This window comes from Panthera pardus, unplaced genomic scaffold (genome assembly GCF_024362965.1).
Source record: "Panthera pardus isolate Hobbes unplaced genomic scaffold, ASM2436296v1 HiC_scaffold_24, whole genome shotgun sequence".
Classification (NCBI taxonomy): domain Eukaryota; kingdom Metazoa; phylum Chordata; class Mammalia; order Carnivora; family Felidae; genus Panthera; species Panthera pardus.
The window spans coordinates 32,340,243-32,365,475 of NW_026526810.1; the positions used below are offsets into that span (position 1 = coordinate 32,340,243).

A 25,233-nucleotide genomic window follows, 5' to 3' on the forward strand; every position below is an offset into this window, starting at 1 on the left:
ATCTCATGGCTCTTTGTGCATGCACTCTCTCTCTCTCTCTCAAAAATAAATCAACATGAAAAAAAATTTTTATTCAGAGCATTAGCGGGGAAAAGGCAGGGAGAGAGGGAGACACAGAACCCAAAGAAGGATTCAGGCTCCAGGTTCCATGCTGTCAGCACAGAGCCCAACATGGGGCTCAAACCCACGAACTGCGAGATCATAACCTGAGCTGAAATCGGAAACTTAAATTAACCGACTGAACCATCCAGGCAACCCCTGGCCCCTAATTTTTTTTTAATAAGTATTTTTATTTTTTTGTTTAGTTTTTTAATGTTTTATTTATTTTTGAGAGAGAGAGAGAGAGAGAGACAGAGCGTGAGCGAGAGAAGGGGCCGAGAGAGAGACAGACACAGAATCCAAAGCAGCTCTAGGCTCTGAGCTGTCAGCACAGAGCCAGACGTAGGGCTTGAACTCATGGACCATGAGATCGTGACCTGAGCTGAAGTCAGACGCCTAACCACCTGAGCCACCCAGGCGCCCCAATAAGTATTTTTATTTTTTTAAGTTTATTTATTTATTTTGAGAGAGAGAGAGGGAGAGAGAGAATACCAAGCAGGCTCTGCACTGCCAGCACTGAGCCCTCCGTGGGGCTTGATCTCACAAACCGTGAGATCATGACCTGAGCTGAAATCAAGAGTTGGATGCTCAACTAGCTGAGCCACACAGGCGCTCCTAAATAGGAATTTTAAATGATTCAGGCGAAAAAGAAACTTAGTAACCTGAAGTTGCCACAAAGCTCCGTGCTTTTGCATTTCATGAATCTACTGCCAACTTGTAAGAGGACTTAACAATTTTCAAAAAACTAAAAAGATATTTGTCCTTAACATCGTCTTACACACTTTCACGTTTGTTTTGAGAGGGTCCAGGATCTGAATATTGAAATGAAACTTGAGCATTCTTCTGTGAAGCCTGGGTTTTACTGAAGAAAATTCCCGTGGCAAATGGCATGTGCATCTCCTACCTGTTAACCTTCTCAGAGAGTGCAAAACTTCGCATTATGTGGAAGGCTTTATGTACTTACTGCTACGATTGCAGTAGACTGCTTTTTCTGGAAATGATTTTTAAATGATTATTTTCTTTTATAGCTATGTCTGGTGAGAACAGAGAAAATACACTGTTTTATTCTGAAATTCCCAAAACCATCAACAGAGCAGCAGTCTTAATGCTCTCTTGGAAGCCTCTTTTGGATCTTTTTCAGGTAGGATTAAACATTGCTATTCCTGTGATTTGGTGTACATTTTCAGATGCCTTTATTAAGAGGCAGAAATTCAAGTGGGGTTTTATATTTGAAGTAGATGTGAATCAAAAAGAATGAAAACATGTTTATATTTTTGAATGTATGACTGTTAAATTCCATTTAATTCTCAACATCTGAAACTAAGGGATGTTACAATTCAGGTTTTAAAACTACTTTCTCCCTGTTAAACCACCTTTCCCTTCTATAAACTTGTTAGTTATATAGTTCTCACATTTTGGGGGAGGAGTTATTCATATAAAGGCAGTAATGTATAGTTCCAGAAAGCTTTTTGTTTAAATTTTTAAATTGAATCTTTAGTTTTACTGCTTAGTAACAGTGCTAATGTAAGGACGCGAAGTTCAGTTTTTATTTCTAAATAGTATAATTCAATTTATGTAGAATCAAAAGCTTAGGGGTTGTTAGGGGGGTTTTTTTGTTTGTTTTCCTCAATATTTATCTTTAGACAAAAAGCAAATAGTTGAAAACATCCCAAGAACAAGATGATAGTTTGGGTGTGATCGTTTGCCCTTTTGGTTCTCATTTATTATTTTACATTGAATATTTCCTTATTAAATAGCATTTTGGGTTAAATGAACTAAATGTGATATTATTCTTAGGAATTAAAAAAAATAATTTCTATGATAACTAATCATTTTGACTGCAAATATATCATTGTTGTTTTTTACATAGACTTCATGACTTTTCTTTAAAACAGAAAAATTCCTTTTTTTAAGAACCAAAATAATGGTAGGTTTCTAATGAAACAGTTTGCAAATTAACAAATCAAACTTTTATTTTAAACTTTTATTGTGGAAAATTTCAAACTAGTAAAATTGTATGTAATTATCAAGAATTATCAAATCTTGGCCATTTACATTTTATTGCAGCCCTACCAGTCTCCCCTTGCAATCCCTACCCCCACTTCTTGGATTATTTTGAAGCAGAGCCAGATATGTTGTTTCACTCGTAAATAAGTCAGTGTGTGTCTAAAAGATACAAATTCTTTTTAGAAATTACCACACCATCATTATCATAACTTTAAAAACTGCTGATCTTTTTTTCATATGAAATATTCAATTGGTGTTCAAATTTCCCTGATATTTAAATAAAATTTCTCTTTTTTTACACTTGATTTGTTCAAATCAAGATCTAAGTAAGGTTCACGTGTAATAATTGATTAATAGGTCTCTTTTAATCTATTGGTTTTCCCTCTATCCTTTTTTTCCTCATTGTACTTTATCCATTGAAGAAAGAAGGTTTTGCTGATTGCTTATCTGTGGTGCTGTTTGATATGTTTTTTGGCCCCCAGTATTTTCTGTAAATATGAATAGGTAGTTAGATCTAGAAACTTGATCAGACCCAGGTGTGGTTTTTTTTGAAAGCAGGGTCTCGAAAAGATATTTGTACACCCATGTTCATAGCAGCATTATTCACAATAGCCAAAAGGTGGAAACAACCCAAGTGTCCATGGACAGATGGATGGATAAACAAAATGTGGTATATACATACAATGGAATATTATTCAGCCTTAAAAAAGAAGGAAATTCTGACATGCTACAGCATCGATGAACCATGAAGACGTTATAATAAGTGAAATAAGCCAGTCACAAAAGGACAAATACTATATGATTCCACTTATATGAGGTACCTAAAGCAGTCTAATTCATGGAGACAGAAAGTAGAAGGTGGTTGCCAGGGGCTGGGGGAAGGGAAAAATGGGGACTTGTTGTTTAATGGGTATAGAATTTCAGTGTTGCAAAATGAAAAATTCAGAGATGGGTTATACAGCAATGTGAGTATACTTAACACTACTGAACTAAACACTTAAAATAGCTAAGATGGCAAATTTACCACAATTTAGAAAAAAAGAATACTTCTTAGATAAGGTTTGCTTCCATCAGGAGGCATATAGAACTTTATTTCTCTTCTTGTGATGATAGCACCCTTTGGATCATTGCCAAAATCCATTAATTTATGAGGAGTTAAAAAATGGTGGTATTTTATCATTCCTTCTTCATTTATTAACTGAAATACTTCTATAAAAAGAAATTGCTATTCAAAAACTCAAAAAACAATGGAAAAGCAGAATAAATTTTGATTCTTTCCCCTTATTTATCATTGTTCAAATAATTTGTTTCCTGTAGTCCTTCATAGGTGATCACTTAGGTTTTTCAGAGGAATGTTTTTTTGGTGTGTGTGTGTGTGTGTGTGTGTGTGTGTGTGTGTGTGTGTATCCTCATAAACTTGTAGAGTAAACCTATTTGATGTTTTTTGATCCACTGACAGTTATTATTCTTACTGTGCAAATTGTCTTATTTTTGGCTGGTGACAGCCCCTTCAACTTGACGTGTCAAATCCTTTTGGCATGATACTTGCTGCTATAATGAAGATTTTCCACCTTACACATTGCCTATTGCGTGCTTGGAGTCCATCATTTCTGCAAGGAGCTCTAGTTCCTTTAGAGGAAATTGGTATTAGGAGACTACGATGTGGGTACTAGGAATGCTCATTATTATTGGGTTTGTCATCGTTTCTAGGGTTTTTATTGAACAAACTAGGGAATATATACATTCTGTGTGTGTGTGTGTGTGTGTGTGTGTGTGTGTGTGTGTGTGTGTTTGAAGTGTAGGTATCAATATGTATCCAAATCAAGTCAGATAAACCACAATGTCAGACTGATGTAACTAATTGGAATTTTACATACAGAATTTTTCTTTAACCTCATTTATTTTACATATGAATCTCCTTTCTCTGATGCTAAATAACAGTTTAAATAACATATTACTCATTTGCTTTACTCCATATTACACACACAAGTTTCAAGATAATAAAGGAATCAACACTATGATTACTTATAACAGTAACTTGGAATTGTTCTTCTCTGTGTGGTTATGTTACCACTTCTATCCAGTTAGGTGCATTTGCTTCATTTTGTTTTCAAGTGTTAGGAATTCCTTTTTAAAAATTTTTTAATCTTTATTTTAGAGAGAGAGAGACAGACAGAACTCAAGTGGGGGAGGGGCAAAGAGAGACGGAGATACAGAATCTGAAGCAGGCTGTAGGCTCTGAGCTGTCAGCACAGAGCCCAACGCAGGACTTGAATCCACAAACTATGAAATCATGACCTGAGCCAAAGTTGGACGCTTAATCTACTGAGCCACTCAGTTGACCCAGGAATTCCTTTAATTTTTAATTGAATTCTGTTGTATAAAATAGTTACAGGATTCCAAATTCAAATCCACAGAACAATGTATTCAGAGAAGCTCCCTGTCTCCTCCAATCTGTTGCCCTCCCTCTCTTTCTAGATAACGGTTTTGTTTCTAAATAGCTTATCCCTTTTAAACAATGTGAGTATATAGACATTCATATCCCCCCTTAGAGAAATAGTAACATCCAATATACATTTTTCCACCTTGCAATTTTCAAGTAACAGTGTATCCTTCAGATCACTACACAGGGATACATACGTACATCATTTTTATTTCTTTTTACGTATGTTGTGTTGTGCAGACTAATCATAGTCAACCAGTTCCCCATTGGTGGACATTTCAGTTATTTCCAGTTCTATTATAAATAGTATCACAGTGGAATGGCTTGGGCATATACCTCTTTATAATTTTGCCAGTATGTCTTTAAGCTAGATTCTTAGAAATAAAATCACTGGACCAAAAGGTGTATTCTTTTGTAAATTTTCTAGATAGTACCAAATTTCCCTCCATAGGAACTGTGCCGTTCGAATTCCCACTAGCAAGATTTGTAAGTGTGCCTGTTTTCCCGTAGTTCTCCAACACAATAAATATATGGTTGTACATTTGGATTTTTGCCAGTCTGCTAGATGGAAATAGTGTCCCAGTATAGTTTAATTTGCATTTCTGTTACAGGCAAAATCGATCATCTTTTTATACAGTTTAAGGCTACTTGCATTTCTTTCTCTGTAAATTGTTTATTATATTTCTAACCCACTTTTCTGTGGGGTGATCGGTCTTTTTCTTCATTCTTAGAAGTCTTTAACCTACTTAAAGAGGATATTAACCTTTTGCCTGTGGTACAGTTGGCAAATATTTTCCCCAAGTTGTCATTTGTAATTTTACTCTCTTTATGGTAGGGTGCGCTGGTGTGTGTGTGTGTGTGTGTGTGTGTGTGTGTGTGTGTGTGTGTGTTGGTCATGTGACAGATTTTTATATAATAAAATATATCAGTCTTTTCTGTATTTCTTTTGGATTTTATTGCTTCTAGAATTTGTGTCTTCTGTCACAGTTAGAACAGTTTTTTTCCACACTCAAATTATAAAAGAATTCAACCATGTTTTCATCTGGTACTTACATGATTTCATTTTTTAAAGCTTTATTGAGGCGTAATTGACATGTAATACACTGCAAATATTAAAGTATACAATTGATAGATTTGGGCATATGTATGTACCTGTGAAACCATTACCTCAGTCATTACCCCCAAAAGTTTCCTTGTACCCTTCGGTAATCTTCCTACCCATCTATCCCCAGGCAGCTATGGTACCAGTCATGTACAGTCTTTGATAAGTTTTATCTCTTAAATATTTCAGAGATTTTTTTATTCTACTGTAAATGGTATTTTCTAATTTCAGTTTCTGGTTGTTCATTGATAATATTTAGAAATACAATTGATTTTGTGTATTGATCTTGTCTTGTAACCTTGATTAAACCCTTTTATTGGTTCCATTCGTTTTTTGTAGCTTCCACTGGATTTTTCTGTATAAACAGTCATACTGCCTGCAGACACTGGCAGTTTTACTTCTTGCTTTCCAATATGATTTCTTTCGGTTTCTTTTTCTTGGCTTATTGTGCTGGCTAACTCCTCCAGTGCCAAGTTGAATAGAAATGGTGAAAGCAGATGTTCTTGTGTTCCTAATCTTAGGGGAGGAGTCATTCGGTCCTTTGTCAGTAAGCCTATTAGCTGTAGGTTTTTCATAAATGCCCTTTGGTAGCTGGAGAAGTACTCTTATATTTCTAGGTTGCTTAGAATTTTTATCAAGGACAGTTACTGAATTTTGTTAAGTGTTTTATTCTGTGTTTGTTGAAAAGATCATAAGGCTTTCTTTTTTATTTGTTAATATGGTAAAGCATCATTTGATTATTGAATGTTAAATCAATAATCACTTGGTTATGATTTATTATCCTTTTTAAGTATTGTTGATTTAATTTGCTATAATTTTCTTGAGATTGTTTTATATGTTCATGAGGGATGTTGGTCTGTCAGGTTATTTCCTTGTAATTAAAAATTTTTTTTTAATCTTTATTTTTGAAAGAGAGAAACAGAGTGTGAATAGGGCAGAGGTAGAGAGAGAGGGAAACACAGAATCCGAAACAAGCTCCAGGTTCTGAGCTGTCAGCACAGAGTCTGATGCGGGGCTTGAACTCACAAGCTGTGAGATCATGACCTGAGCCAAAGTTGGATGCTTAACTGACTGAGCCATCCAGGTGTCCCCCTTGTAAATTTTTTAAGTGTTTATTTATTTATTTTGAGAGAGAGAGACAGTGCATGTGGGGAGGGGCAGAGAGAAAGAGAGAGAGAGAGAGAGAGAGAGAGAGAGATTGGGAGAGAATCCCAAGTAGGCTCCACACTCAGCACAATGTAAGCCTGACGTGGGGCTGAAATCAAGAGTCATACACTTAACCTGAGCCACCTAGACGCCCCTTTTCTTGTAATTTCTATATATGATTTTGGTAATGGTGTTATGCTGGCCAAGAATAAGTTGGAAGTCATTTCCTCCTTTTTAATTTGCTAGAAGAATTTGTTTGGTAGAATTCACCAGTAAAGCCATCTGGACCTGCAGCTTTCTTTGTGGAAAAGTTTTTAACTGCAAATTCAATTTCTTTATTAGATGTAGTGCTATTCAAGTTATCTATTTCTTTTTGACTGAACTTTGGTTGTTTGTGTTTTTTAAGGAATGTTTCTATTTCACCTGTGTTACTGAATGTTTTGACATAAGTTTCATAATATTCCCTAATCTTTTTAATGTCTGCAGAATCTGTGGTGATGTTCCTCTCTCATTCTTGATATTCTGTGTAATTTGTGTCTTCTCTCTTTTTTTTTTTTTTCTAATTAATCTAAGGGTTTATCAGTTTGGTTTCATTAATTTTTCTGTCATTTTCTATTTTCTGTTTCATTGTTTTATCCCCTGATCTTCATTATTTCCTTTATTTCTGCTTACTTTGAATTTCATTTGTCTTCTAGTTTCATAAGGTAGTGGCTGATGTTACTAGTTTGAGACCTTTCTTTTTTTCACTAAATAGGCATTTAGTGTTACACATTTCCCTGTAAGTGCCATCGTAGCTGCATCCCATATATTTTGATATGTTGTGTTGCCATTTTCATTTAGTTCAAAATACTTCCTATTTTCCCTTTACCCCATGAGTTATTGAGGTGTGTACTGTTTAGTTTCCAAGTATTTGTGTATTCTCCAGAGATTTGCTTTCGAATCTAATTCTGTGGTATTCAGAGAACATAATTTGTATGACTCGAATCTTTTCTAGTTTTTGAGTCTTGTCTTATGACTCAAATATGATCTATCTTGGTGAACGTTCTGTGTTTACTTGAGAAAAATATGTGTTCTGCTATTACTGCATTTATAAACGACTTGGATCAATTAGTTTATTGTATTGCTCACATCTCCTATGTCCTTACTGATTTTCTGTTTGCTTTATCAGTTATTTTTTTTTTTTTTAATTTTTTTTAACATTTATTTATTTTTGAGACACAGAGAGACAGAGCATGAACAGGAGAGGGTCAGAGAGAGGGAGACACAGAATCCGAAACAGGCTCCAGGCTCTGAGCTGTCAGCACAGAGCCCGACGTGGGGCTCGAACCCACAGCCCTCACGGACCGCGAGATCATGACCTGAGCCGAAGTCGGCCGCTCAACCGACTGAGCCACCCAGGCGCCCCTGCTTTATCAGTTATTGAGAGAGAATGTTGAAACTTCCATTTCATGATTGTAGGTTTAACTATTTCTCCTTGCAGCTTTATTAGTTGTTGCTTTATATATGTCGAAGCTATGTTGTTAGGTACATAAGTGGATAGGATGGTTATGTCTTCCTGATTAATTGGCTCATTTATTGTTACAAGATGACACTCTCTGTTTCTAGCAACATGTTTTACTCTGAAATTTAATAGTAATATAACCACTCTAGCTTTCTTCTAACTAGTGTTAGCACAGAATGTGCTTTTCCATTTTTTAATTTTTTTTTTTACCAGCTTTATTGAGATATAATCCACATACCATATTCACTCATTCAAGTATAGAATTCACTGGGTTTTAGTATATTTACAGAGCTGTACAGCTATCCTCCCAATCTAATTTTGGAATATTTTGTCATCCCAAACGGAAACCGATCAGCAGTTACTCCCCATCCTCCTAGCTGCTCACCTGCAGACCTGGGCAACTATTCATCTATTTTGAGTCTCTATAGATTTGCCTATCCTGGACATTTCATATCAATGGAATCGTACAATATGTGGGTCTTTGTGACTGGTTTCTTTCACTCAGCACAGTATTTTCTGGATTCATTCACATCATAGCATTTAACAATATTTGTGTGGCTGAATAATGTTTAATTTCATGGCTGTACCACATTTTATTTATCAGCTTATGGATATCTGTGTCATTTTAGCTTTTGGGCTTTTATGACTAATTCTGCTTTTACCATATATGAGATTTTTTGTAGACTTATGTTTTCAGTTCTCTTGGGTATATATATCTAGGAGTAGAATTGCTGGGTCATGTGGTAACTGTCTAAAATTTGTACATTTTTTTTTTTTTTTTTGACCTGAGCTGAAGTCGGTCGCTTAACCAACTGAGCCACCCAGGCGCCCCTAACTGTCTAAACTTTTAAGGAAGTATTAAATTGCTTTTCCATAGCAGCCGCACCATTTTACATTCCCACCAGTAACGTATGAGGCTTCTAACTTCCTACATCCTCACTAACACTTGCTATTATCTGTCATTTTGGTTATAGCCATCCTAGTGAGTGTGAAGAGGTATCTCAGTCATTTGATTTGCATTTCCCTAATGATCAGTGATGTTGAGCAGTTTTTCATGTCTTTATTGGCCATCTGTATATCTTCTTTGAAGAAATCTCTGTGCAGGTTGTTTGCCCATTTTAAATTGGGTTTTTCTAATTTTGAGTTGTAAGAGGTTTTTTTATATATTCTGGATACAAGGTACTTATCAGATATTTGATTTACACACATTTTCTCCCATTCTGTGAGTTGCCTTTTTGCTTTATTTCTTGAATTGCAGTAGTCATTAATTAGTATGCGACCAGTCATCATTACCTTTGGCAAGAGTTTAGTACTATAATCATTAATTTAGATCTGTATATTTAAACACAATAGCTTTGGTCTCTCCTTTATGGAAGATAAGACATTTTTGAGACTTCCTTTTTCTTCTGTTCATCATTTACCTTAATCTGAAGTTCTTACATCTTCATTACAAAAAAAATTGCACTGAAATACGTGTAATATAAAATTTACCATTTTAACCATTTTTAAGTGTACATTAGTGCACATAAGTGGTATTAAGTACATTCACATTGTTGTATATCCATCACCATCATCCATCCATAAAACCTTTTCATCTTGCAAAACCGTAACTCAGTACAAATGAAATAATAACTTCCCATTACCTTTCCACCTAGCCACTGGCAACCACCATTCTACCTTCTGTTCCTGGGAGTATAATTACTCTAGGTGTCTCATATAAATAGAATCACACCGTGTTTGTACCTGACCTATTTTACTTAGCATAATGTACTTAAAGTTTATCCATGTTGTAGTCTGTATCAGAATATCCTTTTTAAAGACAAATAATATTCCACTGTGTATGTATGTATGTACACACACACACACACACACACACACACACACACCCCTCGTGTTATTTATCCACTCATCATTAATAGTCACTTGGGTTGCTTCCACCTTTTCACCATCGTAAATAATGCTGCTATGAACATGGGTGTGCAAATATGCTTTCGTGTTCCTTTTTTAATTCTTTTAGGTATGTACTGAGAAATGGAATTGCTGGATCATATAACTCTGTTTTGTTTTGTTTTGTTTTGTTTTTGAGAGATTGCTGTAATATTTTCCATAGCTACTACGCCATTTTACATTCCCACTAATAGTGTATGAGAGTCCCAATTTCTCCACATCTTCACCAATACTTATTATTTTCTGGCTTTTTATAGTAGTCATCTTAATGAGTATGAAGTGGTATCTCATTGTGGTTTTGATTTGCATTTCTCTAATGATTAGTGATATTGAGCATCTTTTCATGTGCTTATTGGCTATTTGTCTATTTTTGCAGAAATGTCTATTCAAATTCCTAGCCCATTTTTTAATGCAGGTTGTTTGGGGGTTTTTGTGGTTTATTTTCTTGATAGTGTTGTATTGTTTGAATAGTCACCACCAAAAGGATATGTCCAAATCCTAAAGGTGTCTGTGAATGTGACCTTGTTTAGAAATAGGGTCTTTCCAGATGTAATTAAAGATCTCAAGATGAGATAATCCTGGGTATAGGGTGGGCCCTAAATACAGTAACTGGTATTCTTATATGACAAAGGAGAGGGAAATTTGAGACAGACACAAAGGGTAAAGACCATCTGAAGACATAGAAAAAGATTAGAATTATGTTGCCATGAGCCAGGGAACCCTGGAGCCACCAGAAGCTGGGAGAGGCAAGGAAGTATTCTCCCCTAGAACCTTTGGAGGCAGCCTGACCCTGCTGAAATCTTAATTTTGGGCTTCTGTCCTCCAGAACTGTGAGATAATAAATTTCTGTTGTTTTCAGTCACTAAATTTGTGGTAATTTGTTAAAGCAGCCCTAGGAAACTAATAGACATTCTTTGATGCACAGTTAAGTTTTGATAAAGTACAGTCGTGCTTTTTTTTTTCCTTTGATTCCTTGTGCTTCCGATGTCGTATCTAAAATACTGTTGCTTAATCTAAGTTCACACAGTTTTGTCTCTTATATATGAGTTTTATAGTTTTAGCTCTTACATTTAGATCTTTGATTCATTTTGAGTTAACTTTTTGTATGTGGTGTGAGATAGGGGTCCAAATTAATTCTCTTACATGTGGAATCCAGTTGCCCTACCATTTCGTATGGAAATCTATTCTTTTCCTGATGGAATGGTCTTAGCACCCTTGTTGATTAGCACCTTAGCACCTTTGTTGAAATTCAATTGACCATAAATGTATAGGCTTATTTCTGGGCTCTCAGTTCAATTCCAGTGGCCTGTAAATCTGTTTGTATGCCAGCACCATACTGGCTTGATTAATGTAGCTTTGTACTATTGAAATTTGAAAACGTGAGTCCTCCAGTGTTGCTTTTTTTCAAAATTGCTTTGAAATTCCATATCAATACTATTAAGATCAGCTCATCTATATCTGGAAAAAAGGCAGATATGATAGGCAGTCTTTGAATCTCTAGATTAATTTGGGGTATATTGCCATCTTTATAATCTTAAGTTTTCCAGTCATGGATATGGGATATCTTTCCATTTATTTAGATGTTTATTTTACTTAAATAGTGTTCTACGCTTGTACTTCTTCAGTTAAAATTATTCCTAAGTATTTTATTCTTTTTGAGGATATTTTAGATGAAGTTATTTTTTTATTTAATTTTTTAATGTTTATTTATTTTTGAGAGAGAGACAGAGGGTGAGTGGGAGAAGTGCAGAGAGAGAGAGAGAGAGGGAGACACAGAATCCGAAGCAGGCGTCAGGCTCTGAGCTGTCAGCACAGAGCCCAACACGGGGCTCGAACTCACAGACTGTGAGTTCATGACCCGAGCCAAAGTCTGAGGCTTAACCCACTGAGCCACCCAGGCACCCCTTTGATGAAGTCATTTTCTTAATTTCATGTTCATACTGTTCATTACTAGTGTACAGAAATGCAGCTGATATTTGTGTATCAATCTTGTGTTCTGTAGCTTCGCTGACGTCATTTATTAGCTCTAATACTTTTTGTAGGTTGTTTTAGGGTTTTTCACATATAACATCATGTCATCTCTAAATAGAGATGTTTTTCTTCTTCCTTTCTAACCTTAGCTAGAACCTCTAGTACCTGTTAAATAGTGGTGATAAAAGCAGACATCATTTCTTTTTCCTGATCTTGAGGAGAAAACTTGTGGTTTTTCCCTTTGAGACTGATTTAGCTATGGATTTTTTATAGATGCCCTTTATCAGATTGAAAAATTTCCCTTCTATTCCTAATTTGTTGAACACTTTTATCATGAAATGGTGTTAGCTTTTGTCAAATGATTTTTCTGTGTCTGTTGAGAAGATCACTTTTTCCCTTGTTATTGTATTAATATCATTGATTGGTTTTTATACGTTGAACCAAGCTTACATTCCTGGGATAAATCCCACCTGGTTATATATAATTCTTTTAATATCCTGCTATATTCAGTTTGCCAGTATTTTATTGAGGATTTTTGCATCTATAGTCCTAGGGCATGTTAGTCTGTAGTTTTATTTATTTATTTTTTGTGTGATGTCTTGGTCTGGTTTTGATGTCAGGGTAATACTCACTTCATTAAATGAGTTGGAAAGTGTTTCGTCCAAGAGTTTGAGAAGGATGGGTATTCATTCTTTCTGTAGAACTCATCAGTAAAGCCATCTAGTCCTGGGCTTTTTGTCGGTAGTTTTTTGAATCCTGACCTTATCTGTACTCATTAGAGGTCTATTTAGATTTTCTGTTTCTTCTTTTCTTTTTTTTTTTTTTTTTTTCTGCTTCTAATTATTTCTCTTATTTTTATTTTTTTATTTTATTTTTTATTTTTTTAAATTTACATCCAAATTAGTTAGCGTATAGTACAACAATGATTTCAGGAGTCGATTCTTTAGTGTCCCTTACCCATTTAGCCCATCCCCCCTCCCACAGCCCCTCCATCAACTCTCAGTTTGTTCTCCATATTTATGAGTCTCTTCTGTTTTGTCCCCCTCCCTGTTTTTATATTACTTTTGTTTCCCTTCCCTTATGTTCATCTGTTTTGTCTCTTAAAAGTCCTCGTGTGAGTGAAGTCATATGATTTTTGTCTTTCTCTGACTAATTTCACTTAGCATGATACCCTCCAGTTCCATTCACAAAGTTGGCAAATGGCAAGATTTCATTCTTTTTGATTGCCGAGTAATATTCCATTTTATATATATACCATATCTTCTTTATCCGTTCATCCATCAGTGGACATTTGGGCTCTTTCCATACTTTGGCTATTGTGGATAGTGCTGCTATAAACATGGGGGTGCATGTGTCCCTTCGAAACAGCACACCTGTATCCCTTGGATAAATGCCTAGTAGTGCAATTGCTGGGTTGTAGGGTAGTTCTATTTTTAGTTTTTTGAGGAACCTCCATACTGTTTTCCAGAGTGGCTGCACCAGCTTGCGTTCCCAGATTTTCTGTTTCTTCTTTTTTTTTTTTTTTTAAATCTATTTTTTTTTTTTATTTTTTTTATTTTTGGGACAGAGAGAGACAGAGCATGAACGGGGGAGGGGCAGAGAGAGAGGGAGACATAGAATCGGAAACAGACTCCAGGCTCCGAGCCATCAGCCCAGAGCCTGACGCGGGGCTCAAACTCACGGACCGCGAGATCGTGACCTGGCTGAAGTCGGACGCTTAACCGACTGCGCCACCCAGGCGCCCCTTTCTGTTTCTTCTTGAGTCACTTTTGATGCTTTGTGTTTCTAGGAGTTCAGTCATTTCACCTACATTATTGAATTTGTTGGCATAGAATTGTTTATATTGTTTCCTCATAATCTTTTTTTTTAATCTCTTTAAGATCATTCGAAATGACCTTTCTTCATTTTAGCTAAATTTGATCTTTTCAAATAACCAACTTTTGGTTCGTTAGGCTTTGTTGTTTTTCTATTCTGTATTTTATTTCCTGTTTATTTTAGAATATTTTCTCACTTCTGCTTGCTTTGGATTTAGTTTGCTCTTTCTTTCTAGTGTCTTAAGGTAGAAGATAGGTTATTGATTTCAGATCTCTCTCTCTCTGTCTCTCTCTTTTAAGATTTTATTGTTAAGTAACTCTTTACCCAACATGGGGCTTGAACCTACAACCCTGAGATCAAGAGTTGCATGCTCTACTGAGCCAGTAGATGCCCCGATCTCTCTCTCTTTTTTTAAGTTTATTTTTTTTAATGTTTATTTATTTATTTAGAGAGAGTGGGCACATGTGTATGTGAGCAGGGGAGCGGCAGAGAGAGGGAAAGAGAGAGCAAGCAGGCTCCACGATGTCCGCACAGAGTCCAGTGCGGGGCTTGATCCCCCAAAACATGAGATCATGACCTGGGCCAAAATCAAGAGCCATCCAGGTGCCCCAGATCTCTTTTTTAATGCAGATACTTAGAGTTACAAATTTCCCTCTCAGCACTGCTTTTGCTGCATGCTTTAAGTTTTGATACAGTGTTTTCATTTATCTCAAAGTATTTTCTGATTTCCTTTGTGATTTCTTCTTTGATCCATTGACTAACCCTTCTTGTGCCAATATCTGTAAACTGTCAGAGCAGTTAGCTGTGACAACTGTAATGCTCACCTCATTTGGTTCCCATTTCTCAGAGATCACTGTCCTTTGTTGTCTAATGTCCAGTGTCTTAAAAACATTATTTCATATATTTTGTTCAGTTTTTCAGTTGTTTCAGGTGGGAGGATAAGCCTAGTCCCTGTTACTCCATCTTGGCTAAAAGTGGAAGTTGGTTTCCATTGGTTTCCATCTCCAGTGACATTCAGGGAGAATAGGAAGGGAGAAATTAAAATATGATCATATTCTCAGAATTGCTCTAGGCTTCAATGGAAACAGTTTAACAGAGATTTAAAACAAAGAGATCAGAATTAATAAAACTATATGTTCATTGAATTTGCTGTTTTTTTCTTTTAGAGTCTAACACACACAGGTACGAATGTATACATATATATGTAATTAAATATTCACTAAAAAGTGATACAAAGAATACAAAAAACTAGATGGGTTTTTAGCAAGATTCCCAGGGTGTTTCATTTTTAACCTCACCTAACCTTGTTTTAGATTTGCAAGTACACACATGTATTTGCCATCCTTGAGCAATGTTTACTCTCATTGTGCTAGCTTAGTTTTGGAGTGATGCATTCCTGCCAATAAACTCAATCTAGATTCCTTTTTAGGGTATCACTCCTTGATAGCAGAAACCACGTCTTCTTTCCTTATTTATCATAATCAAATAAAGTATAAAGAGCTCTTAGGGAAAATATGGATGTAATTTTTTTGTTAGCACTTACTAAATTTGTTTTCTTTATATTCCTTTTTAAATTTTATACCTCTATCAAATAATATTTCTAGCTTAGGAAATTATTATCATTATCAATCATTAGTTACAAACGGTCTTTGAGAGGGATTTTAACAGATCCTGCAGGTAGGAAAACGAAATGACACAGATTCTGGTCTTAAGTTGTTTGTTTGTTTGTTTTAACTATTTCTGGTCAGAAATACTGAAAAAAAAAAAAAGTGAAAAACAGTACCATGGCCAAATAAGTAAAAGAGGTAGTAACTCTTATATCAGTTTCACAGAAGAAATCCCTGTACACCATAGTGGATCAGGAAAATTTCCTTGCCAAGGTTAAATTAGAGCTAAGGTTTTGGGATAGTGGTAAAACTTGGATGAAAGAAAAATAGCCTTTCAAAGGAGGACAGTGGAACAAGGGCCAGGAGGCAGAACCTCATATGTTGGGTTTTATGTCAGTGATGTGACAAGCCTAATCTAGGATTTTATTAGAAGAGTATTAATAGATGTGTTGGAAAAGTATTAATGACAGCTGATACTTGAGAACTTAACTCTATGCCAATCATTGTATTAAACACTTGATATGTTTTATCTAAATTAATCTTCACAAAGCCGAAGTAGATGATAACAAAACTATTTTAAAAGTGAGGAAAATTACTTTTGAAGAAATTAAGCCACTTCCCAAAGTCAGACTTCTATTGAGGGTCAAAGCCTAGATTCAAACCGCTTGGTTTCACAGTCTGTGCTCTTAACTACATACATCACTGCTCAGTTAGGTTGTAGAAGATCTAGAATGCCAAGCCAGGGTGATAAAACAATTCTTGTTCTCTAATGTATGCAGTTATCATCTAGAGATCCTTTACCAGGAAATCTTTCCACAGACTTCTTGGAATTAGTTTGCTTAAAGTTGCTGACACATTTTAGACCCCCTCAACATGTACACTCCATAGTATGGGAGATACTAGGATTTCAGTGGAAAGTTTTTGCTAAAAGCAAAAAGCAAGCTTTCAGAAGACCAAATAGGTGACTTCTCTTTCCTTTTGCATTAGGCAACACTGGACTATGGAATGTATTCTCGAGAAGAAGAACTATTAAGAGAAAGAAAACGCATTGGAACCGTTGGAATTGCTTCTTATGATTATCACCAAGGAAGTGGAACATTTCTCTTTCAAGCTGGTAGTGGAATTTATCATGTAAAAGATGGAGGGCCACAAGGATTTACTGTAAGTTGGTGTTACTACTTGTTAAATCTGTTAAATACTAAAGGCTGTTTGCATCCAAATCAGGAAGGTAATTAAACCAAAAAATTATATTTACCCACCAAGTGAAAAATTTAATAGTAAAGAAAACAAGATAAATGGGCATTAGTTTCCGGTGGTAAGAGTTAATCCTTTTTACACTGACATTAATATGCAATTTTTTAAAAGCTAAAGACACTTGCTCTGTAGGAAGATATGGTAAAGGGCATCAATGCCCATTTTCTGAGTAAATGCTGAGGGGGATCTTGGAAGATAATGTTATCACAAGACAATCTATTTTTGGTTCCCCTAAAAGCTTAATTCATCTTTTTTTTTTTTTTTTAAGTTCTGTTTATTTATTTTGAGAGAGAGACAGCACAAGCAAGGGAGGGGCAGAGAGGAGGAGAGGAGAGACAGAATCCTAAGCAGGCTCTGCATCATCAGCACAGAGCCCGATGCGGGGCTTGAACTCCTGAATCATGAGATCATAACCGGAGCCGACCTGACTGCGCCACCCAGGCACCCCAGCTTAATCCATCTTAATAAATGGTTTTTAAATGTTTGGTTTTAGCCCAGACAATTTTTTACATGGTATTAGACCTTTTGTTAAAATTGTATGATTCTGGCTTTTGTTGTATCTTTTTGAGCAAACTGTTTTATATTGGTAAAATTAATTTGAAATATTTAATAAATATTCAATAAATAAGTGCTTAATAAAAGTATTTAACAAACAATAATTACTCCATTAAACAGGTATGGACAACAAAATTTATGAAGTGCTCTTATATTGTCTTTACTGTCCTATTACCCTTAGCTTTCTAATTTATAGGAAAAAAAAAAAAAAAAGAGTCCGTCCTTTTAAGGAATGCAAAAGTGTATTTTTCTTTTTTATTAATTTTTTTTAATGTTTATTTTTGAGAGAGAGAGAGACAGACAGACAGAGCGTGAGCATAGGAGGGGTAGAGAGAGAGGGAAACACAGAATCTGAAGCAGGCTCCGGGCTCTGAGCTGTCAGCACAGAGCCTGACATGGGGCTCAAGCTCACGAGCTGTGAGATCATGACCTGAGCCGAAGTCAGCTGCCCAACCAACTGAGCCACCCAGGCGCCCCAAAAGTGTATTTTTCTGAGGAGCAATTACCATAGTTGACATTTTACTTGGAATTATTTTTCATTGAAGGGTGTTGGCAAATGAGTATGTATGTATCAACCTGATACTTTCCTAAAAATGTTTTTTTCTTTTCTAGCAACAACCCTTACGGCCAAATTTAGTAGAGACTAGTTGTCCCAACATTCGTATGGATCCTAAATTATGCCCGGCTGATCCAGACTGGATTGCTTTTATACACAGCAATGATATTTGGATATCCAACATTGTAACCAGAGAAGAAAGAAGGCTCACCTATGTGCACAATGGTAACACATAGTTCTGCAAATCTGCTTTTCTGAAAAATATTTTTAAAATTTTGCTCTTGCTTACTTTATGAAATGGAGGCACGGTGGCTGGCCTTCATATTTTAAATTCAGATCTTTAAAATTAATAAAAAAGTACAGAGGATACATAGTACTTACCACATGCAAAATGCTACCTTGTTTGAATGTTCATTTTCAGAAAGCACAACAGTAATGCCTCTGACATGATTGTTCCTTTAGCTTAATAAGACTGCCAGAATTACCCCAAAACGGTTCTCATTAAAATCAAATTTCAATTTAAAAAATTAATCTTGTTTTTGGGAAACAAAGACCTAATATGCACCAAAAATTTATCTCCCCCTTTTGGAGAGGCTACTTAGTTATTTTGTCATAATAGGAAAAACAACACTTGGTAGAACTGTATTATGGAAATACTTAATTTTCATTAAGTGATTATAGTAATACTAAGCACTACTGAAAGCACAGATGTGCTTTGTTTTCCTCTAAAGATGTGAATGTTTTCCTCTAAAGCTTTCATACAAATGAAATATGGGAAATAGTATATTGCTTTTTCTTTGAACACATGAAACAACTTAAAGTTAGTAAGTTTCATAGTGAAACATTTGTTCAGGGGTGCCGGGGTGGCTCAGTCTGTTGAGTGTCCGACTTCAGCTCAGGTCATGATCTCATGGTTCTTGAGTTCAAGCCCCACATCAGGCTCGCTGCTGTCAGCCGGTCAGCACAGAGCCCACTTTGGATCCTCTGTCCCCCTCTCTTTGCCCCTCCCTCCACCAAATAAATAAAACATTAAAAAAAATTTTTTTTTAACATTTATTCATTTTTGAGAGATGGAGAGAGATAGAGCGTGAGTGGGGGAGGGGCAGAGAGAGAGGGAGACACAGAATCTGAAGCAGGCTACAGGCTCTGAGCTGTCAGCACAGAGCCAGAAGCAGGGCTCAAACTCACGAACCTTGAGAATGTGACCTGAGCTGAAGTCAGACACCTAACCGACTGAGCCACCCAGGAGCCCCAATAAATAAAACATTAAAAAAATAATAATAAATAAAATTTTAAAAATTCATTTGTTCAACTCTTACTTAATCTAATGTTCACAAATCTGATTTATTGGGCATCTTTTTTTTTTTTTTTTTTAAATGTTTATTTATTTATTTTGAGAGAGTGAGCAGGCGAGGGGCAGAAGGAGAGAAAGACACAGAATCCCAGGCAGGCTCTGCACTGTCAGTGTGGAGCCTAACATGGGACTTGAACTCATGAACCATGAGATCACGACCTGAACTGAAATCGAGTTGGATGCTTAACTGAGCCACCCAGGCGTCCCTGGGCATCTTTCTTAATAAATTATTTTAGAATACAATAGTGTATTGACAACAAATATTTTTTTCATTATTAGGATAATCAGTGTTATAGAAGAAGGCTTTTCCTGAACAATTTACATTGGTAGAAAGAACACTGAATTAGGAGTCAAGAAACCTGTTCTAACTATTCAGTCAAGAAAAATACATTAAGTTCCTGTGTGCCAGGTAATGCGGCAGGAACTAAGAATACAGAGTTGAATAAGACATAACCCAGGCCCTCAAGGAAACTACATGAATAATAAAACAGTGATAAGCAAACATAGGGTGTTATAAGAGCATCAGTGAGGGTAGTGTTCAGGAAGGGCTTCCCAGAAGAGACGACACCTAACTGGCACCTAAACTCATCTTAGATACGAGTACACATTAGCCTGTACACTCCAGGCGAGGGGACCACATGAGAAAGGTCTTGATGCAGAAAGTGATGTTTGTGAGGAGTTAAAGCAATCTGATGGTTCCTAAAGTGTAAGGTATGAGTCAAGAAGAAGGGAAAAGTAAGGCTGGCATATCAAAAGAGCCAAGACAGGGGTAACCTGTATCTCATGTAAATCAACAGGGTCTCTAGAATGATATGGGGTCCACGGAAACATTTTTATCAGTTGGGTGGTATGGGCAGAGTCATATGATAGATAAATTGTTTTGGATACTTTGTGAAAGTTATATTTGACTATATTTGACTAGTTATATATAGGACTAGAGACAGGAACACCAAAAGTTGACTGTTGAAATGATCTAGGTTTAATGATCTAAAACTAGAACATCAGTTAAAAGGGGATGGAGTAGGGAAGTTTTTAAGTGAAAAGTACATGTTTTGGTGTTTAATGGGTCTCCATTTGGAGTCCGGGAATCAGAACAGCTGCTAGTGGCAGTGGAAGGATTAGGTCGGTGATTCGTAAATCTGGGTTGGAAATCCTAGCCATTTGTTCATGCTTTCAACAGACCTTGAACACTCACTACATACTAATTATTGTACTTGAGTCTGGGATTACAAAGTTCTGACAGTAACTGATAGAATTAAGGCATTTTTAAGTCTATTTTTTCTTCTGTAGAATTGTTTTTCACACAGGATTATGGTGAGGATTGACAGAATGTAAAGTAGAAAGCACCGGAGCCCTGTGTGATGCTATAGTATTGTTTCTATTATTTTTCCTTTCTGTGCACGTAGGTATGTGATATGTCTGTCATTTTCAAGATTAGTGTACTGGTTAAAGATGTAGTCTAGAACCAGAGAGCTGAGTTTGAGTTCCATATCTACCAGTTTTTAGTTCTGTGACCTTGAGTAAGTTATTTAACCTCTCGGTTTCCATATCTAAAAAGGCAGGTCATTATAGTGCTGTTACGAGGTTTTAATGAATTAATGTTTGTGAAGTGTTTAGGATGGTGTCTGATACATGGTAAGTGCAGTGTGTTAGTTTAAATAGAAAAGTAAATACAAAGTAAGTGTCTTCACTCTTACTCCTCTTATTCACAATAAGTTTCCAAGTGAAAGTCTGCTTGTAGGTGAGTTTAGTCAATGAGCAAGTGCATGTGTTTATTTTCTGCCTGGTATGATAAAGGAATGTAAAAGTAATACAGTACCAGCCTCTACTATCAAATGATGTATCAGATGAACAAAGCGATAGCTTTTATTCATTTAATAAATAACTCTTAATAATTGAGGTCTGTAGTCAGTGAAAGGGAGATAAAAATGAGTGGTACCTGTTCTCACATCCAAAGGAGAACAAAATATAAAACAGTAGCGTGGATACACCTTTGGGGTAGTTTAAAGATCCAGGAAAACTGAACACTGGTTTTGGCTATATCATTCACTCCAAAATTCAAAAAACTCTTAAAAACTGAGCTTACTTTTCACTGGCTTGGTGCTAAAACTCATTTGGTGGCAAAATCTGACCTGAACTGACCTGAGGATATTTATAATCTTAATCCTACTTAGTGTGTCTATTCATAAGTTTGCTGTAGGAATATTGGTGTATTCAGTTACAGGGTATTTGATTCCCCTGCTGGAGATGTTACATGATTTTATGGTAGATATATATAATATATATGAAAAATCACCCAAATTCTGAGTTCCAAACACTTCTGGGCTCAAATTTTTGGGTAGCGTGTTATGGGTTCATTTTGCATATCTGTTTCAGACAATATATAGAAAATACAGATAAGCAAAAATAATACATTGAAACTGGTATATAATATTGAAATCACTATGAGGTATTACCATACACTCATTAGACTGGCTAAAGTGAAAAAGATTAATTCTGAACACAAATACTAGAAAGGAACCTTCATCCATTGCTAGTAAGAATATAAAATAATACAAATACTTTGGAAAACTGTGGCAGTTTCTTATGAACACTTACCATACTATCCAGGCATTCCACTCCTGGGTCCTGATTCAAGAGAAATGAAAGCATACACCCACAAAGATCCCTATACAAGAAAGATTAACATCTTTCCTCATAGTTGCCAATAACTAGAAGTAGCCCAGATACGCATTAACAGGTGAATGGATAAAGGAACTGTGATATACTATGGGATACTACCCAGCAATTAACAGAAGTGAATTATTGATATGTGTAACAACATTGATGAATTTCAAAAAGCAGACAAAGTATGAGTTCACTTATGTGATATTTTAGAATATGCAGAACTAACCTATGATGATAGAAATCAGATCATTGGTTGCTTCTGGGGTGATAATGGGCATTGACTGAGAAGAGACATGAAAATACATTCTAGGTGTTGGAAATATTCTGTCTTGATGAGGTGTGGTTACACAAGTATATACATTTATCACAAATAGTATACCTAAGATGTTGTAAATTATAAAGCAATTTAAAAAATGCTTGTCCATAGTCTGTCTCATTACTTGGAGAGAACCACATTTTGATTTATATCCACAACATTTTTTTTTTTTTTTTTTTTTTTTTTTTTTTTTTTTTTTTTAGAGAGCGCAGGCTGGGGAGAGGGACAGATGGGGAGAGAAAGAGAGATTCTCAAGCAGGCTCAAGCAGGCTCTACGCCCAGTGCAGAGACTGACAAGGGGCTCTATCCTGCCACCCTGGGATCATGACCTGAGCCGAAATCAAGAGTCAAATGTTCAACTACCCGGAAACAAGCATTTTAAAATCTTGGGGATAGGGTGCCTGGGTGGCTCAGTTGGTTTAAGCATCTGACTTCGGCTCAGGTCATGATCTCATGGTTCATGAGTTTGTACCCTGCGTCAGGCTCTGTGCTGACAGCTCAGAGCCTGAAGCCTGCTTCAGATTCTGTGTCTTCCTCTCTCTCTCTGCCCCTCCCCTGCTCATGCTTTGTCGCTCTCTGTCTCAAAAATGAATGAACATTTAAAAAAATTAAGAAATAAAGTGTTGGGGAGTGCCTGGGTGGCTCAGTCGGCTCAGTCCAACTCTTGATTTCAACTCAGGTCATGGGATCAAGCCCTGTGCTGGGCTCCACACTGAGCATGGAGTCTGCTTGAGGTTCTTTCTCTCTCTCTCTCTCTCTCTCTCTCTCTCTCTCAAATAAATAAAAATAAAATATATGTTTAACATTTTTTAAATGAAATTATAGTGTACATGCCATTTAGTAATATGGCTTTTTAAAATTCAATTACATTGTAAACATTTCTCCATGTCATGAAATCTTTAAAAATTATGGCTTCATGGTTTGGGGAGGTTTTATTTATTTATTTATTGAACCAGTGGGGGAGGGGCAGAGAGAGAGGGAGACAAAGGATCCAAAGCAGGCTCTATGCTGATAGCAAAGAGTCCAATGTGGGGCTCAAACTCACGGACTACAAGATCATGACCTGAGCCAAAGTTGCATGCTTACCCAACTGAGCCACCCAGGCACCCCATTGGGGGGTTTAGTTTTAAAGCAGGAGTTCCCTTCAAATTATATGCTGGAAACTATTTGCTGGAAAGTGTAAAACAGATGTAAGCTGAGATGTTCTGGTTGAATGGAAGAAGGGGAGGAAGAGTGATGAATTACCTGATCTGTAAGAGCCATTCTAGGTCTAAAGTTGGACTTTTCTGTGTAGAAGATACAAATCACTGTGACACTCTACATGTATTCTTGTTTCCTATGACCCCAGCTAAATGGGGAAATAACCAACATTTATGTTCTGGCTCAGGCTTTGTTCTAAGTGCTTTATGTGAATTAACTCATTTAATTCTAACAACCCCATTTACAAATGGGACACTGCGGTGGAATGAGGTTGGGTGATTTATCCAAGGTCAGTCAGTTAGTAAATGATGGAGCTCAGATTTAAATCCAGTCCATTTATTTCCAGAGTTCACCACTGTACTACAGCTGCATTTCACAATAAACTAAATCATTGTGCTTAGTATCTATGAAAAGAGAATTTCCTGTGGTGATTTTGCCTTTTATGTTTGTCTAGAGCTAGCCAACATGGAAGAAGATCCCAGATCAGCTGGAGTTGCTACCTTTGTTCTTCAAGAAGAATTTGATAGATACTCTGGCTACTGGTGGTGTCCAGAAGCTGAAACAAGTAAGGGAGTTCAAAATATTATAAATCAAAGTATTATGAGATTTAACTCCCAGTTAGTTAAGTGCATAGATTCTAAGTCCTAAATAGTAGCTTATGAAGTCTTGAAAATTGGATCCTACCAGTAGTTATTTAAAATATACAGGCTATATCCCACCATAATGAATTCTAATAAAAATAATTCCATTGCAGTTCAGTGCCTCAGGTCCTTCAACTCTTTACCACTTTTTCTTCTAGAAGCTGATCTTGCTGGCAACATTGGTGGAAAAATAAAAAATACTACACCTGAATGCATTGTTATAAAAATGTAGGATTGGCTAGAGAGTCTGCGTGAGCATATGACCAAATTAGTGTATGAATGGATCAGAAAAAAGGACACAAATTCCTCCGTTTTCTGGGTGAATTCACAAGTGTTTTCTGCCCGAGAAGCAGATCTCGTGAAGCAGTGGCTTTCAGATTTTTTTGTCCATGATCCACTTAGAAATTTGCTTTACATTCTAGCCTAACAATTCATATATGTATTATATACAAAAACTGAAAACAAATTTCATGGAGCAATATTTATCCTTATGTGAAAGGCACTCTAATATTGTATTTTTTTTGTTCATTATACATTTTAAATGCTGGTTATTACCCATTAATACATTTCATGACCTAGTAATTATTTGCAGCTAGCTTTTGTTTTTTTTTTTTTAAGTAAGCTTTACACCCAAAGTGGGGCTTGAATTCACGACCCCAAGATCAAGAGTCTCATGCTGCACTGAAGGAGCATCCTAGCAGCTCATATTTTAAACACTTCTCTAAGGGACTATTAAAAATACTTATTTTTAAGCCATGTCTTAGATTTGGACATTTAATTTTAATATGTAAAATGTTTGCCATAATTGCCATAATTGTGTTTGTTAGAACAAGATTTTACATGAGTTAGAGTAACTATTAAGAGAAAACTGGACTCTTTAAGTTGCATCTATTTTATCAAAGGAAATGTTATAATTAAGTAATTCACTTTTCAACAAGGAATGCATTTTAAGGTACGCAGGGACTGAAGACCTTCACAAATGTGTTTCTGCTGGGTTTTTTTTTTTTTTTTAATTTTTTAATTTTTTAAAGTAGGCTCCACCCCCAGCATGG

General features: G+C 36.0%; 1 protein-coding gene across 5 annotated transcripts in view; it reads left to right on the forward strand.

Annotated features, from left to right (window-relative positions):
- Positions 1-25,233, forward strand: part of DPP8 (dipeptidyl peptidase 8) — a 66,819-nt gene that overhangs the window by 8,625 nt on the left and 32,961 nt on the right. For 4 of the 5 annotated variants that reach the window (XM_019441758.2, XM_019441761.2, XM_019441760.2 and 1 more), the window contains 4 exons: positions 1,128-1,240; positions 16,626-16,799; positions 18,060-18,228; positions 23,995-24,105. In XM_019441758.2, coding sequence (XP_019297303.1) covers positions 1,128-1,240; positions 16,626-16,799; positions 18,060-18,228; positions 23,995-24,105 — 567 coding nt within the window. Of the gene's footprint in view, positions 1-1,127; positions 1,241-2,751; positions 2,924-16,625; positions 16,800-18,059; positions 18,229-23,994; positions 24,106-25,233 lie in introns of those variants that run through there. The other variant, XM_053888939.1, reaches the window with a different exon arrangement.